Source organism: Carcharhinus amblyrhynchos, chromosome 4, assembly GCF_965287045.1.
Source record: "Carcharhinus amblyrhynchos chromosome 4, sCarAmb.v2.hapA, whole genome shotgun sequence".
NCBI lineage: Eukaryota > Metazoa > Chordata > Chondrichthyes > Carcharhiniformes > Carcharhinidae > Carcharhinus > Carcharhinus amblyrhynchos.
Window position 1 is genome coordinate 96,786,436 of NC_137327.1, and position 16,809 is coordinate 96,803,244.

Here is a 16,809-nt window from a genome sequence, read left to right on the forward strand (position 1 = left end):
TCCACCAAAAGCAGAACTTGCCTTTGCTATTCTGCAGGTAACTTCTGTATCGATAGTCACCGCTTGGGAGAGGGTGCTGCCAAGATAAGTGAACTGGTCCACTGCCTGTAGTTTCTGCCCTTTGATTGTGATTAAGGGTTCTGTGTACGGTGCATGAGAATAGGCTGATACATGACTTCGGTCTTTTTAATGTTGATGGTGAGTCCAAAATTGTCACAAGCCGTGGAAAATTTGTCCATACTGACTTGCATCTCTGGCTCTGAGCCAGCACACAGGGCACAGTCATTGGCAAAGAGAAAATCTCTCAGAACAGTCTCTTTCACTTTGGTAATAGCTTGGAGTCTCCCCAGGTTGAAGAGCTTCCCAACCACTCTGTACTTGACGCTGATTCCAGCAAATAAACCATCAGGGAAACAACATGAGTGACAGAAAGAAATATTTAGTTAGTTCAATGAGTAGTTAAGAAAAAAGCAAGGAGTAACTAAGAGTTTGTGTAAGCAGAGTAAAGCAGATAGGTGGAGGCAGAAACATTGGACAACAGGAAATGCGATAGAAATAATATTGGGAAATAAAGGGCAGAGAGTGCTGAAACTGAAGTTCCAGTGCACTCACTCCACTGCATAAATGCAAGACAGCAGACCTCTAAGTAGTTCAAAGTGGAAGCTACAGATTCCAAATCCTGATACTGGGATCAATTACAGGTTATAAGCAGCCATTACACCCATAAGGATTCTTCATTGACCTGTCCGACCCACTGGCAGAGCCGGAGCAGTCGTGGGACTGATTGCAGTCTGCAGATAATTACTTTGTTTGCTCCAAAGGGAGTAATTTGCTGAAATTTCAAAGGTAATTGATCCTCTCAAGGGAGCTAATTTCAAGGGCCTGGAAGGCCCAATGTAAAACTGTTAGTTCTGAACTTATCTTGGTTCTGATGATACAGTTGGTCGGTATAATGAACAGATTTCCAAATATGGGTGAAAATTTACAGACACACACAAGGTTGTGGAAGGCAACGGGTGGGAGACTCATTGGTGCTTCTTCTACTGAGATTTGTACTTATCAGGTGGAGCCACTGTTTCTCAGTGAGGAATTGCTCTATGGTAGATGAAGTTAGGAAATAAATGAGATTTGAGTGATAGATTCGTATATTCAGTTTGGAGCTAATTCAAAGCAGGCAGTTGTTTGGTATTTAGGAACTTTACTATCAAAAATGATAAAAGCCTACATTATGCCTATAATTTATTTGCTTTTTATCCCTCCTACTTTTGTGATTGCTGACACTTACTGGATTAGCACTGCATAGGCACTGGTGTCATTCAGTGGATATTCTTCATACATGAGCCTTTAGAGAGAGTAACAGCAGTTTGATCAATAAGTGTGTCCTGTTGGGTCTCATCCTATATTCTGCTGATTCCCATGCATTAGCCTTTCTCAGTAATAATGACAACCTGATGTAGAAACCCTCCTCATTCTAGCACTTCTAGTCTTGAATGCTTAGGTTAATTGTTGTGCCCACACAACTGCCTTTGAAACCATTAGCGAGCTCAGGATCGAGTCAAAAATGGGATCTCTTTGTATGATTTATTTATAACACCGGCCAGGGTATTTACCCACTAAACCATTAGGGAATCTTACTGTTCATGTAATTAATATAAAGCTGCAAATTATTGCTGATGTTAGTGGACAAATTCTTAACCTGACAATTCTCTTATTGCTTGTTTAAAATGAATTGATTAATACTCTTGCAAAAATGTTCGATGGAAAATGTCATAATGCTGAGAATTTGTCCATTGCACTTCCAGCAATAGTCTCTCTATTATGATAAGTAACCTCCTGGGTTGTTCAGTGTGGTGTAAAGAAGGCTTGTTGTGGGAGATCTTACTGAAATACTCAGGTTAATTGCACTCCAGTGATGTGAGATGATTACAATAGCTATAACAACAGGACCTGATCTCAGGCTCAGATACACAGGCAGTTTGACTGTTTAACTGTGAGTGGTAATCATATCAGACAGTTTCCAGGGGATTTGGTGGAGGTGAATCGAGTTCTAGAGATATGAGGGAGTATGGTTGGCTGTTATTAAAACATGGGTCTTGTAGACTGCAATGGTCTCTTTTTTACTGATCATATGTTGTGCATCTGCAATGTTTCTCACTGTAAAATTTTAATAATGATCTACTTCTTTATCGCCAGTTAGAAGATGCCCTCTTCTGAAGCCGCCTGTCCATGGTTATATCACTTGTACATCTGCTGGGAATAACTATGGGGCGACCTGCACTTACACATGTGAGGGAGGCTATGAGCGTCAGGGAATCTACAAAAGAGTGTGTCTGTTTAATCGAAGCTGGTCTGGGGTGGCACCAGCTTGTGTATGTAAGTGAATTTCTTAGACATTGCCACTATAAATTCATCCACAGAAAATAAGCATTTAGGTCTCCATGATGGTGCTGCAACCTAAAATGAAGCCCAACTGCATGGCTCAAAACATGTGGTCTACATGATCAAAGATCCATTTACATCACAGTAACCAGCAATCACTTTAAGATAATATTAAAATTATTTCAGTCCTAATAAAGTAAACGGAGGTCTACTGGGTGCCTCCGAGCTGGGTAGCTCCAGGTTCAAGTCCCAACCTAGACGTGATGGCTAAGATGGTGACAGACTTGCAACCTGTCCCAGAAAATTCTGGCTAAGGGAACAGACATGAGGACATGTGTATGTGCTCTGTCTGCCTTATGTGTCTGTAGGTGTGGAAGAGATTAGGGATGGAATATAGCAAGGCTTTGGAACTCTTTTCTCCTTTTTTGGTGTTTATTGATAATCTTTCAAGTGTCATCAGGAGGTTTTTCAGTTGACTTAATGAAGAAACAATCTTCAGGAGAACCATACTGACCATCACAGTAGACCTGGAACGCACACCATGACTAGGAACTGGATTGCCACTACACAGAATTATGTTACTGATGATACTCAATTCTGGCAGAGGGAGAGAAGAAACTTTAATTCTTTCTGTAAGAAATCTCACAACACCAGGTTAAAGTCCAACAGGTTTATTTGGAATCACGAGCTTTCAGAGTGGTGCTCCTTCATCAGGTGAGTGTAGCAGAATGTAGGATTAGACCCAACAGGACATACCTATTGGTCAAAATGCTGTTACTCTTTCCATAGTCTCATCCATGAAGAATATCCACTAGATGGTTCACCTGAGGAAGGAGCTGCGCTCCGAAAGCTCGTGATTCCAAAATAAACTTCAACCTGGTGTTGTGAAACTTCTTACTCTGCCTACCCCAGTCCAATGTCAGCATCTCCATTATCTTAATTCTTTCAGCCTGAGATACTTTCAAATGTAGGTTGTAGAAGGGAACAATCATAATTAGTACAAATTTGCATTTGCACCATTATGATTCCATCAAAACCTGTCCTGAAATATCTCCTGAAGACAGAGAGAAGACTCTGCCTGAGTGAGATGTAGACCAAGTATATTTAGGAATTTAGTTCTGGTGGAAATTCAGTATAGAGGGACAATGAAGTGCTCCTTTTTATACTTTATTTCAGCCTCCTATGGTTGGTGAATTTTCTTCCTCCGTCACCAAGCCCAGTGAGTGCCACTTTCTATTCCTTTATCTGTGTGAGTTATTAATAAATTGACTAACTAATTAAATAAGGTTGGTTAGAAATGGCAGAGCTAGTGGTGTGCTGTGACTGCAGCATGTGGAAATCTATGGAATGCAGTGCAGTCATGGGCAACTATATCTGCAGATTAGGCAACTCCGGCTCAGTGTCGTTGAGCTGAGGTCTGAGTTGAGGACCTTGCAGGGCATCATGGAAGGGGAGAGTTACCTGGACACTTAGGGGGCAATCTTACCAAAAGAATTCTAAGTGCCAAATGAGCTTGCAATCAGGAGAGAAACACATCCATTTTTTGGGTGAGCTCTCGGATGCTGTTGAATGCCACTTGGAGAAAAAAATGTGGCAAAATGTGATTCTTGCCTGCAGGGGGAATAGATGGAGACTATTCACACTGGTGACTGCTAGAGGGGCGCTATTGAGCATGTGCATGATCTCCTAATGCACATGTACAATGGTATATTGGAAGATTGTCACTCCCCCAATCCCCAGAATATCGCCTCCCCCCACTCCTCGATCACCACTCTGACTAATCCCATTCCCCTTCCTGGATGCGAAGCTGATCACATCAGCAATTCAGGACCAGTAACACCGTGAGAGGCGAGAAACCGGGTGCAAACTTGTTTTTTCGCCTCAGTTGCGATCTTACCGGCTCATCACGCCAATCAACAGGCATGATGAACAAGTAGAAATAAGACAAAGCGAATCCAAAAAATGTGACTGGGAAACTGCACTATACTTAGAACAAGGCTACTTCCTGCTTCACCATGAAAAAACATATCAGCTGCAGACCAGGCAGTTCCCCAAATGGAGAGAAAGAAAAAAAAATTGGTGGAACAGTTACCTCCTGATCACAATAGCACCCAGTACAGATCCGCACTGTCAGTCATTTTGGATCAGCTCACTAGCTGCTTTCTTAGTTGTACCAATCAGCTCCAGTCAGGCCAGGGACAATCAGTGGTGGAATATATCCCAACCTTTTTACCATATGACTGTGGAGGGATATTTTTGTTCTGGGAGGAAGTGCTGCAGCCAAAAGAAAGATATATTGTGGAGGATTTTCAACTGCTTTCCACCTGTTTCTTGCCTTGGGAATGCATGACTAGCTGGGGAGTATCAGTTGGAATATTTGCCACATGATCCAAATTTCAGGCTGTTTTTAAATGAGTTCCCAGTATTTCTGCCCAAGACAGATGGGAGGCTGTTTAAAAGGATGAAATTAGACTCTGCTTTCTCTCCCTGCCATCTGCTGCATGTTTTTAAAGAACCTTTGCATCTGGAACCTGTCAGTGCTGCTTTATTTAAAGGTGTTGTGTGGAGTTGTTGTTCGCTTTTTATTGTCATTTTCAAGCCCATTTTATCTCTTTAATCTCTCAGGGGTTTCTCCAACCGCACTTGAATTGTCATTTTTGATTCTGGGCGTGGGCACATTTTGCTCTTTTCCTTGCTATTGATAATTTAGGAATGTTTTTGGTTGGCATTATACAATACAAATGTAGTAACTATGGATGGGTAACATCACATGAAATGTGTGTACAACTGTTCCTTTCTTACTAAATCTTCTCAACAGTGTAAACTTGGTAAATTCAGCTTAAATCATATAGCAAGTAGCCACTGTGTTAAGTAACTGACCATTAGATAGGGAAGACTTTGATCTCCTTTGCACTCATCCCACCTTGGCTGCCTCTTTATATACATGGTGGCACAGTGGTTAGCACTGCTGTCTCACAGTGCCAGAGACTTGGGTTCAATTCCAGCCTTGGGTGACTGTCGCTTCACGTTTTCCCCGTGTCTGTGTGGGTTTCTTCTGGGTGTTCTGGTTTCTTCCACAGTCCAAAAATATGTGGATTAGGTTTATGGGCCACGCTAAATTTCCCCCTGGTGTCACGGAGAATAGCAGGGTAAATATGTGCATTTACGGGGATAGGATCTGAGTGGGATTGTTGTCGGTGCAAACTCATCGGTTGAATGGCCTCCTTCTACACTGTAGGAATTCTTTTTCTTCTATACAAGCGACCAAACAGATAAAACATGTCATGTGTGACCTGGGAGGTAATATTTTGCTCCTTTTATATAATTGCAGTAATTGAGATTAATGTTGATGTGAATTCTGTGGCCGCTCTCTTGGACCAGTTTTATGAAATGCAGCGTCTCCTCATCGTATCCTCTCCAAGTGCATCTGATAGATACTACAATCTGCAAATAAACATGTTGCAGGTCAGTAAATGATACATGGCAGTCAATGATGATGAGCGAGGGTAAAAACCTTCTGACTATATTTCTGTCTATTCCTTACAGGTGTAGTTGCATTTCACAATAATAATTTTATGTTGCACATACATTAATTTGTTTCTCACAAGGGTGCCAAATAGATTGCTGCATTCATTCATGTAAGGGACAATAACAACGTGGATACAAAATTGGCTGAGTAATAGGAAATAGAGAGTAGTGGTCAATGGATATTTCTTGGGCTGAAGGAAGGTTTGTAGTGAGGTTCCCCTGTGGTAGATATTGGGACCCTTGTTCTTCCTGATATATATTAATGACCTAGTTGTGCAGAATACAATCTCAAAACCTGTGGATGATACAAGACTTGGAAAGATTGTAAACCATGAAGAGGACAATGTAGAACTTAAGAGAGACATAGACAGATTGGTGGAGTGGGCAGATAGGTGGCAGATGAAGTTCAATACAAAGAAGTGTGAGGTGATTCATTTTAGTAGGAAGAACATGGAGAGACAACACAAAATAAGGGGTACTGTAAAGAGCATGCAGGAGCAGAGGCACCTGGGTGTATATGACCATAAGACATTAAAGGTGGCGGGACAGATGGAGAGACTAGCTAATAAAGCACATAGAATCCTGGACTTTAGTAATAGAGACATAGAGTACAAGAGCAAGGAGGCTATGCTGATACAGCTGGTACGAAACAGTAGTTAGATCTCAGCTGGAGCATTGTGTACAGTTCTGGGCACCACACTATCGGAAAGATGTGAATGCATTGAAGAGAATGCAGAAGAGGTTTGCAAGATCGATTCTAAGGATGAGAAACTTTCAGTTGTGATGGATTGGTCAGGGTTGTTCTCCTTGGAGCGGAGAAGGCCAAGAGAAGATTTAACAGAGATATTCAAAATCAGGAAGGGGCTGGACAGAACAGCAAGGGAGAAACTGTTCCCACTCATAAAAGGTTGGAGAACAAGAAAGAACAGATTTACAGTGATTTGTGAGAGAAGCAGATGTGACGTGAGAAAACCATTTTCACACAGCAAGTAGTTTGGGCCTGGAAATGTAATGGAGGTGGGTCCAATCAAGGCATTCAAGAAGACATTAGATGATTATTTGAATAGAAACAATATGCAGGGATACAGAGAACAAGCAGGGGAATGGCACTAAGCAATGATGCTCATTTGGAGAGTCGGTACAGAGGCAATGGGCCAAATGGCCACCTTCTGCGCAGGAGCAATTCTATAATTCATCATTTTGATCATAATGATGAATTCAGACTCAGCGGCTTGCTGCACAATGTTTCATGGAGCGAACCCTTTAGAACGTCTTGTTGCTGCAGAAAGGAAGTCAAGAGGTAATAAGCCGTGGATAACGAAGGAGGTGAAGGAAAGTGTTAAATTAAAAGCGGAGGAATTTAGAGTAGCTAAGAGCAGTGGGCGAGAAGAGGATTGGGAAAGGTTTAAATGTCAACAAAGATTGACAAAGAAGTTGATAAAGGAGGGTAGGAGAAGCTATGAGGCTGGGCTAGCACTTAATATAAAAAGGGATAGCAAGAGTTTTTATAAATATATAAAAAGGAAGAGGCTGGCTAGGGTGAACGTTGGTCCTTTAGAGGATGAGAAAGGGGAGCTAGTGGTAGGGGATGGGGATATGGCTAAGGTCTTGAATAACTTTTTTGTTTCTGTCTTCACGGAGGAGGACGTGAATAATTTGCCGGGTGTTAAGAGATGGAAAGGTGGTAGGAATGGAGGGTCTTAATGACATTACTGTTACTAGAGAGGTGGTGCTCGACAGACTGGAGGGGCTGATTGTGGACAAGTCCCCAGGACCGGATGGAATGCATCCGAGGGTTCTGAAAGAAATGGCGGAGGTGATAGTGGATGCCTTGGTGGTTATTTTCCAGACGTCGCTGGATTCCGGGGAAGTGCCGGAAGATTGGAAAACGGCTAATGTTACGCCGTTGTTTAAGAAGGGTGCCAGGCAAAAGGCGGGGAATTATAGGCCGGTTAGTTTAACGTCTGTGGTAGGTAAAATGTTAGAATCCGTCATTAAGGAGGAAATTGCGAGGCATCTTGAAGGGAATTGCTTGATAGGGCGGACGCAACACGGTTTCATTAAAGGGAAGTCGTGTCTGACAAATTTACTGGAGTTCTATGAGGATGTGTCTAGGGCAGTGGATAGAGGAGAGCCGGTGGATGTGGTCATTCTGGATTTTCAGAAGGCGTTTGACAAGGTACCTCACAAGAGGTTATTGCAGAAGGTCAGGGGACATGGAGTTGGGGGTAGGGTGTTAGCGTGGATAGAGGATTGGTTGTCAAATAGGAGGCAGAGAGTGGGGGTCAATGGGTGCTATTCGGATTGGCGGTTGGTGACTAGTGGGGTGCCCCAGGGGTCGGTGCTGGGGCCTCAGCTATTTACCATTTATATAGATGATCTGGAGGAGGGAACCGAGTGCAGGGTGTCGAAATTTGCTGATGACACCAAGATTGGGGGAAAGGCAAATTGTGCGGAGGGTGTGGAGAGTCTGCAGAAGGATCTAGATAGGCTGGGCGAATGGGCCAGGAAATGGCAAATGGAATTTAATGTTGGCAAGTGTGAGGTGGTCCACTTTGGTAGGAAGAATGGTAGGAAGGACTATTATTACGTGGCGAAAAACTGCAGCAGGCGACGGTGCAGAGGGACCTCGGGGTCCTTGTGCATGAGTCGCAAAAACCCAGCTTGCAGGTGCAGCAGATGGTCAGGAAGGCGAATGGGATGCTGGCCTTCATAGCGAGGGGGATTGAATATAAAAGTAGGGAGGTCTTGCTGCAGCTGTATAGGGCATTGGTGAGGCCGCAGCTGGAGTACTGTGTGCAGTTTTGGGCGCCGCACCTGCGCAAGGATATTTTGGCCCTGGAGGGAGTGCAGAGGAGGTTTACTAGGCTGATACCGGAGTTGAGGGGATTGAGCTATGAGGAGAGGCTGAATAAACTAGGCTTGTACTCATTAGAGTTTAGAAGAATGAGGGGAGATCTCATTGAGATGTATAAGATGATGAATGGGATGGATAGGATAGAGGTGGAGAGACTCTTCCCACTCAAAAAAGACAGTAGGACTAGGGGGCACAGCCTCAAGATAAAGGGGAGGCGGTTTAGAACGGAGTTGAGGAGGAACTTCTTCACTCAAAGGGTGGTGAATCTCTGGAATTCTCTGCCCGTTGAAGTGGTGGAGGCTGCCTCGCTAAATATTTTTAAGAAGCGGGTTGATGGGTTCTTGATAAGAGAGGGGATTAAGGGTTATGGGGAGAGGGCGGGAAAGTGGAACTGAGCCACAACAGATCAGCCATGATCTTATTGAATGGCGGGGCAGGCTCGAAGGGCTGGTTGGCCTACTCCTGCTCCTATTTCTTATGTTCTTATTTCTTATGTTCTTATATTTATAAAACTTGTTCGGCCTCTTCTTGTCCTTTCCCCCCCCCCCCATCTTGTGTAAAAACAGCTGATGACATCAAATAAATGAAATCTCTAAGATTAGCTGTTCAAATAAACTTTTAGTAAGATACCACTTAAAATATCATTAAAGTTGAATACTACACTCATTATACTGATATTGGTCAGCAAACAAAATTATTGAAATAGAGATTTCCCTAATTAGCTTTCTAATTAGCTGCTTAGTAGAACAAAACTTGAGTATTGTTCAAAAGAGAGTCATGCTGTCAAAACTTTTCATCTTGCACTCATTGTGACAGAGGCAGGAATGCCACATCTCAAAGGAAGAAACAATTCATACCGCATGAGAAAAGAATGTTGATTGTTAGGTCGGTTAGCTCTGATTGGTGGAAGCATTACTATTGAGAATTATTTTTTGGTATTCTTGCATTTGTCCTGATGAGTACAAGGTGAAAAACTTTGACAGCATGCCAGTTAATATCACCTGAGCTACAAAGTCAGTTTGAAGTTACTATTATTTCTTTCTCAAACACTCAATATGTTCTTAAAATATTAAAGCTTTCCACAAACTGTTGAATGGAGAGAGAAGAAATAATGTGTCCTTCCACTCATGAAAACTCATGGATAAACTGAAATTCATAATAGAATAAGTTCGGTGATGCCTGTTCTTGAAATTAGTCTCAAAACACCCCAGGAGATTTTTTTTTCACAAATGGATGAGATTGGGAAAATGAGATAGTTAATCGGTTCCTGCACCAATTGTGTTGGTTCCATCCAGTCATCAGTGTCCAGCTTTGATTCCCTTCAGGCAGAGAGTGAAATGAATGAAGCAGTCAATAGAGATTAGAGGCCGATATCAGATGGGAGGAGGAGTTGTGGAGTGGGAGGGGGAATAGTAAGCAAAGCCCAGGGTAAGAAATGTAGGAAGGGAGTAACCAGAGGGAATGGGTTGAGATAGTAGGGATGAATCCTCTCCAGACAGAATCACTGCCTCCTAGCAGTTTTGGAGGATTCTGCTCAAGCCATACTAACACTCAGGCAAGCATCTCAAGGGCAGGAATTTCCCATCCCAAACATTTGGTTAGTGGCTGATTCCAGCTAGTAAAGTCAGAACTGCCAGGACGGATAGTACATCAGCAAGTGTCACTGAGAAGGGATTTTCCTGGGAAGGAATGAGCTGATGAAGGAATGGGAAGGTGTTCTCAGTCAGAAAGGGACTGTGAAAATTGTAGGTTGTGGGAAAAGGCAAACCCAACTGATCAGATGGCTTGTGGCATGGGCATTTCTAGTGTTTTATCTGTGGATAATTTTACAGACTGTAAATGGTGATATCACAAATTAATGAAGACAATGGATATGTCTAACCATGATTTTTTTAAATTCTAATCTTCCTGTTTTATACAATCATTAGAAGAAAATAGTTATGATATTGGGATCTTTAAAGAATGTAGAGTGTGGATAGAATATTACCAATATTTAGAATGAGGATTAAGCTGTGAATGACAAAGTTGCGAGCTTTTTTAATGTCTCTGGCTGAAGCATATTGTTTCTGTTCTTGTTCAGGAAGCTGCCTGTGGTCTGGAACTGAGACAAGTTACAATTGTTGAATTAATTGGAAATACACCCAGAGTAATAGGACGCATAAAGGAACAGAAGCTTTCTTCAGAAATTGTTGATCAACTCCGGTAAGAACCTGCTGCTGAATTGACTTTTAAATGTGGACTAAATTTTTGATTCTTCACATTGGTAAGGCCACACATTGGTAAGACGTTGGTAAGGCCACACCTGGAATACTGTGCAATTCTGGTTACCCTATTATAGAAAGGACATTATTAAACTAGAAAGAGTGCAGAAAAGATCTACTAGCATGCTACCAGGACTTGATGGATTGAGTTATAAGGAGAGACTGGGACTTTCTTCTCAGGAGCATGAGGGGTGACTTTATAGAGGTCTATAAAATACTGAGGGGCATAGACAAAGTAGATAGTCAATATCTTTTCCCAAAGGTAGGGGAGTCTAAACCTAGAAGGCATAAGTTTAAGGTGAGAGGGGAGAGATATAAAAGTGTCCAGAGGGACAATTTTTTCACATAGAGGTGGTGAGTGTCTGGAACAAGCTGCCAGAGGTAGTAGTAGAGGCGGGTACAAAAGTTTATCTTTTACAAAGCATTTGGATAGTTACATGGGTATGATGGGTATAGAAGGATATGGGCTAAATGCAGGCAATTGGGATTAGTTTAGGGATTTTTTAAAAACAAAGGTGGCATGGACAAATTGGGCTGAAGGGCTTATTTCCATGCTGTAAGCCTGTATGACTCTATAACTCAATAGTGAGGTTATTTAAGGTAGAATGATTATGGAATTTTCACCTAATCCTAAACACAAAGCAACAAATACAAGTCTCTTGTGGTCATTCCTTGTCACTATGCTTCATGATTTCCAATAAATATTTAGAGGTAGTTTGGTAGCAGATTTTTGATTTAGATTTTGTTGAAGAAGTACGCTGTCTTGTCCAATGGGCAACTGGAGCCAAATGAAAAATTGCCTTTTTGATATCAGGTATTGTTGGCACAAACTGTTGATATTTTGGTTGGTAGAAAAACCTCAGCTGTAGGATGGTGTCTTCCTACCCAATGGAATGATTCTCAGGTCATTTGTAGTACAGCTACTGTGCCATTGGAAGCACTCTTATAATGAACGGAAGTATTGGAATTAAAGCACCTAAAACTTCATGAGCCAGTTTGCCAGGTTAAACATACAGCCTTGTAGATTTTCCTGACTCTTATTCCAGGACCATTTGTTTGGGGAGGTAGAGTGAGGAGAAGAGTGGATCTGGACCATAGGACAGACCCATTGCAGAGCTTTAAATTGGGGACTAGGGGACTCCCTAGGTTCCCATCTCATTTTTCTGGGAACCTGGTTGTTGGGCAGTCAGTAGAAAGATGTTGTGGCTTGCCCCCAGAATCCTAATGAATGGATGGCCAGCTAGGGTCATGAATGTAGGTTGAAGGATCCAAGGGACCGTAGGATTGGCCATTATCCTTGTGTAAGCCTTGCTGCTAGTACACAATTACACTCCTGAGAATGATGCAGTTGTATTAAATCTATTGTTCAGAAAAGAGATCAGATCAGGAGGAAAGGAATATCCCCCAGAGTTTTGGGAAGAAAAAATGTATGTTCACGAGTGAAATGTGCTCCTTTTTTATATTTTACAGAATGTTACTTGTTATATTAGTTACTATCTTTGCACGAACAGTATTCATACTCTGCTGATAAATTGCAAAAGTTGTTTTGCAGCCTTAATAACCTCTGCTTCTTTTTGCTTCTTCTGCAGACAAGTCTACTACTTACCCCGTACGCAGTTTAATGTTGTCTTGATTGACAAGTATGGCATAGACAGGGAACGTTATATTCAACCAGTCACATCCAGTGAGCTGTTTCCATTCATAGATAATTACCTACTCCAGACAGAGGAAAGAACTATCCTACAACAAAAGGAAAACTTATGTAATTAAAGCTCAAACTTGACCAGCCTTCTCTACATTTTCACTCACAACAACTTGTATTTATATAGTGCCTGTAGCATAGTAAAATATTCTAAGGCGCTTCACAAGAACATTTTCAAACAAAATTTCACACTAAGATACATTGGGAGATATTTGTGTAGATGACCAAAAACTTGGTCAAGGAGCAAGTTTTTAAGGAGTGCCTTAGAAGAAGGAAGAAAACTGGATTGGTTTACTGAGAGAATTCCAGAGCTTAGGACTTGTCACCTAAAGGCTGGGGATGACAGTGGTGGAATGGTTAAAATTGGGGATGCCCAAGAGGGCAGAATTGGAGGAGCACTGATGTCTTAGAAGCCCATGGCATTGATTCACCTTTTTCATCAAATTGTGAAATCTCAGCCTTGGTCTGCAAGTTGTTCCATACACATTTATATCCTTTCCTCAACTTCCAATAGGACCATTTCCGTCCTTCGCCTTTGAAATTTGTTTTTTTTTCCCCATTAGAACAATTTACCAAAGCTAATTTTCTGTAATCGCAGTTGATTTTTAAATACCTATAATTGCAGTTTTGTAAATGTATATAATCCCAAAACATTTTCTAAAACATAGGAATTTGAGCAAACATGAAACATAAGATGACCAAGTCTGCTCCACCTGATGAATGATACACCATTTGGCCAATCACAGATGTTCCCTAATTCATTTACTTTCCTGAGAGACATGAAGAACCCTGAGGAAAATTCTAGAGAAAACTCTAAATTTTCTATGAAGCTATCAGTGATAACCTGAAGGATATTAGTTAATCTTTGACCCTACATCATCCAACACTGCCCACTTACCAAAAAGACTGATCAAATTTTTCTGCAAAGTTTTGACTATCGGTGCTGGCATGATCCTTTTCTTTCATTCCCAGAATTTGAGCATCGCTTACAGGATCAATCATTATTGCCCATTCTAATTGCCTTTAATTGAATAACTCACAAAGCCAGTTCAGCGGGCTGTTGAAGTCAACTATATTCCTGTAGTTTTGAAGCCACATATAGGCCAGATAGGGTGTGGTTTCCTTTCCAAAGGGACAATAGTGAACCAAATGGGTTATTGCAGAAATCCTGTATATGTTCACTATTGCTGATATTAGTTTTTAATTTCAAACTTCCTTTTTATTAACTGAATTTAAATTCCTCAGCTGCTGTTGTAGGATTTGAACTCCTGTCTTCAAATTGTTAAGATGTAGAGATGCCAGCGTTGGACTGGGGTAAACACAGTAAGAAGTCTCACAACACCAGGTTTAAGTCCAACTGATTTATTTGGGATTACTATCAAATAAGCTGGTTGGACTTAAGCCTGGTGTTGTGAGACTTCTTACTACTTCAAATTATCAATTCAGGCCTATGGGTTACTGGGCCAGTAACAGAAGCATTAAGTTACCATAACATCTATCCTTATAACTGCTTTCCATTTGTTGATTTATGTTCAGCAATTTTTAAAAATTACTTTAGTTTTGAAGGCAGTTCATTTCAATCTGCTATTCATTCAAGTGTCATTTTGACAGAATCATAGAATTGTTAGGGTGCAGAATTAGGCCATTTGGCCTATCATGCCTACACCAGCTTTCCAAATGACCTATTGCCATTTCTTTGCCTTTTCCTGTACCCCTGTGCATTGTTTTTATTCAAATAATTATATAATACCCTCTTGAATGCCTCATTGGAACCTGCCTCCACCACACTTCAAAGCATTACATTCCAGACCCGAACCACTCGCTGTGTGAACAAGTATTTTCTTACATCACATTTGCTTCTTTTGCAAATCAATTTAAATCTGTGCCCTCTCATTCTTGATCCTTTTCTTGAACAGTTTCTCCCTATCTACTCTATCAAGCCATAATATGGCATAATACATTTTCAAGATAATGTTATTAAAATCAACAGTTCATCTCTTATAATGGATCTCAATTTCATGCATCCAGCTTCATATTGTAATCTCTTTCTAAAGTTTGATCTACTTCCAATGTGAATGTAAGTGAGTACAAGAATATGCTGAGCAGACCCAAAGACCAAAGGCATCAGTATGGGCTCGAAATCTTTATTTTATCTTGATTAGAAAAACACTAATATAATTGAATGCAGTCATTGTTATTAGGCGGATGAATGGTGTTTTTGGTAGCTGGCTGAACAATGGTTTCTGACACAAGTCAGTGAATGTACCATCACATTCAAATTCTAGACCCTGAGTTGCTTGACAGCTTGGAGGTTATGATTTTTGAATTAACAGCTGCCTGGGCTGGAGATGTGGGTTTGACCTGCGAGAAGGGGAAGGTGCGATGAGTCATTGGAACATTTTAGCTGGAAGTTTCTGTGTGTGAGGTTATCTCAGATTGATGGCATTTAACTGTCAGGTTAGCAGAGCGTTTGATCAATTCAAAATATGAGGAAGGATTCTTCTATGCAAGAGCTGCTTTCAAGGTTTATTCTAAAGTTAAGAGTTGGCTTATGGATAGCAGCTTGATTTTCCTGAGGATTCATAATTGACATTGTTTGTGCTGAATACTGTCCATTTATCTGTTTTGTGATAAATAAACTGCCTCCTGTTTTTTTAGCCAAAGTCTCAGTCTGATTGAGTGTTCAGTCCACCTATCAAAGATGTGGAGAACCAAATATTTTCTGAAAAATACTTCATTATTGTAAATGGTATATGATGAAAGTGGCTTTCTGATTAACCTTGATGTCACACTGTAATTTACCTGAATATTGCTGTAGTTAACAAAGATGTGGTCTAATTTTTGTTATACGGTCATGGGATGTGACCATCACTTACTAGCCCACATTATCCATTCTTTATTCTATTGAGAAGGTGATGGTGAGCAACTTTGAACGACTGGAGCCTGTAAAATGAGGCAACAGCCATTGCACTGCTAGAGAAGGAGTTCCAGCATTTCGACTCAGTGACAGTGAGGGAACTGCAAGAGAGTTCCAAATCAGGATGGGGAACTTGCAGCTGGTACTGTCCTTGTGCATCTGCTGAACTTATTCTTCTAGGTGGTAAAGGTCATGACTTTGGAAAGTACAGTTGAAGGAGCCTCGGTGAGTTCCTGCTGTGCATCTTATAGATGGTACACTGTGCATAGGTTGTGAAGGGAGTGAATGCTTAAAGTGGTGGATGGGATGCCAATCAAGCATGCTGTTTTGACCTAGATGGGTCAAGCTTCTTGACTGGAACTGCACTCACCGAGTTAAGTAGAGCGTATTCCATCACACTCTTGACTTGTACCTTGTAGGTGAACAGACTTTGGAGAGCCAGGTGATGCATTGGTCACTGAAGTATTCCTAGCTTCTAATTTGCTCTTGTAATGAGTGTATTTACATAGCTAGTCCTTCTGGACTCAGCTATCTCAGTCAGTAGGGGACACTTGTGTGATGGCCATTGAAGCCCCTCCCCCCCATCAGAGTACATTCTGTTCTCTTGCCACCTTCAGTTCTTCTGCGAAGTGGTGCCTAACATGGAGATTACTGCTTCATCAGCTGAGGGAGGCTGATTTATGGTGGTAGCAAGAAGTTTCCTTACTCATGTTTGAACTGATACCATGAGACTTCATGGGGTGCAGAGTGAATGTTGAGGGATTCCTAGGGTCACTCCCTCCTGACTGTATACCACTCTGCCACCACCTCCGCTGTGTTCATCCTGCCCATGGAACTGTTATTGCAGGAGTCCAGGACATTAGCTGTAAGATGTGATTCTGTGACTAAGTTGCATGTTACTTGACAATTTAAAGAAAAAAAAGACATTATTGCTAGCCCTGACATTCAACCAGCATGATCTGAGAAGTTGGAAATAGTGCTGATGTAAAATATGTTTATTTCTCAGTCTTTTAAAATTCAGTTTGCTGAACTGTGACAAGACTGAAACTAAACAAATGCCATCAGGATGGAACAAAGATAGTACTGACAAAGAATGATATTTGTACATGGATTTATGAGTAAAGATGCTTGAGATTATGCAATATCGATAAGATGGATCCAAGTG

At 41.3% G+C, this 16,809-nt stretch overlaps 1 protein-coding gene across 1 annotated transcript in view; it reads left to right on the plus strand.

The window, feature by feature from the left end:
• Positions 1–14,024, plus strand: part of srpx2 (sushi-repeat containing protein X-linked 2) — a 69,726-nt gene extending 55,702 nt beyond the window's left edge. Inside the window, exons 8-11 of the mRNA XM_080188226.1 lie at positions 2,194–2,373; positions 5,711–5,844; positions 10,845–10,966; positions 12,615–14,024. Of these exons, the coding sequence (XP_080044352.1) occupies positions 2,194–2,373; positions 5,711–5,844; positions 10,845–10,966; positions 12,615–12,795 (617 nt within the window). The 3' untranslated portion in view covers positions 12,796–14,024. The remainder of the gene's footprint in view (positions 1–2,193; positions 2,374–5,710; positions 5,845–10,844; positions 10,967–12,614) is intronic.
• The last annotated feature ends 2,785 nt before the right edge of the window (positions 14,025–16,809 follow it).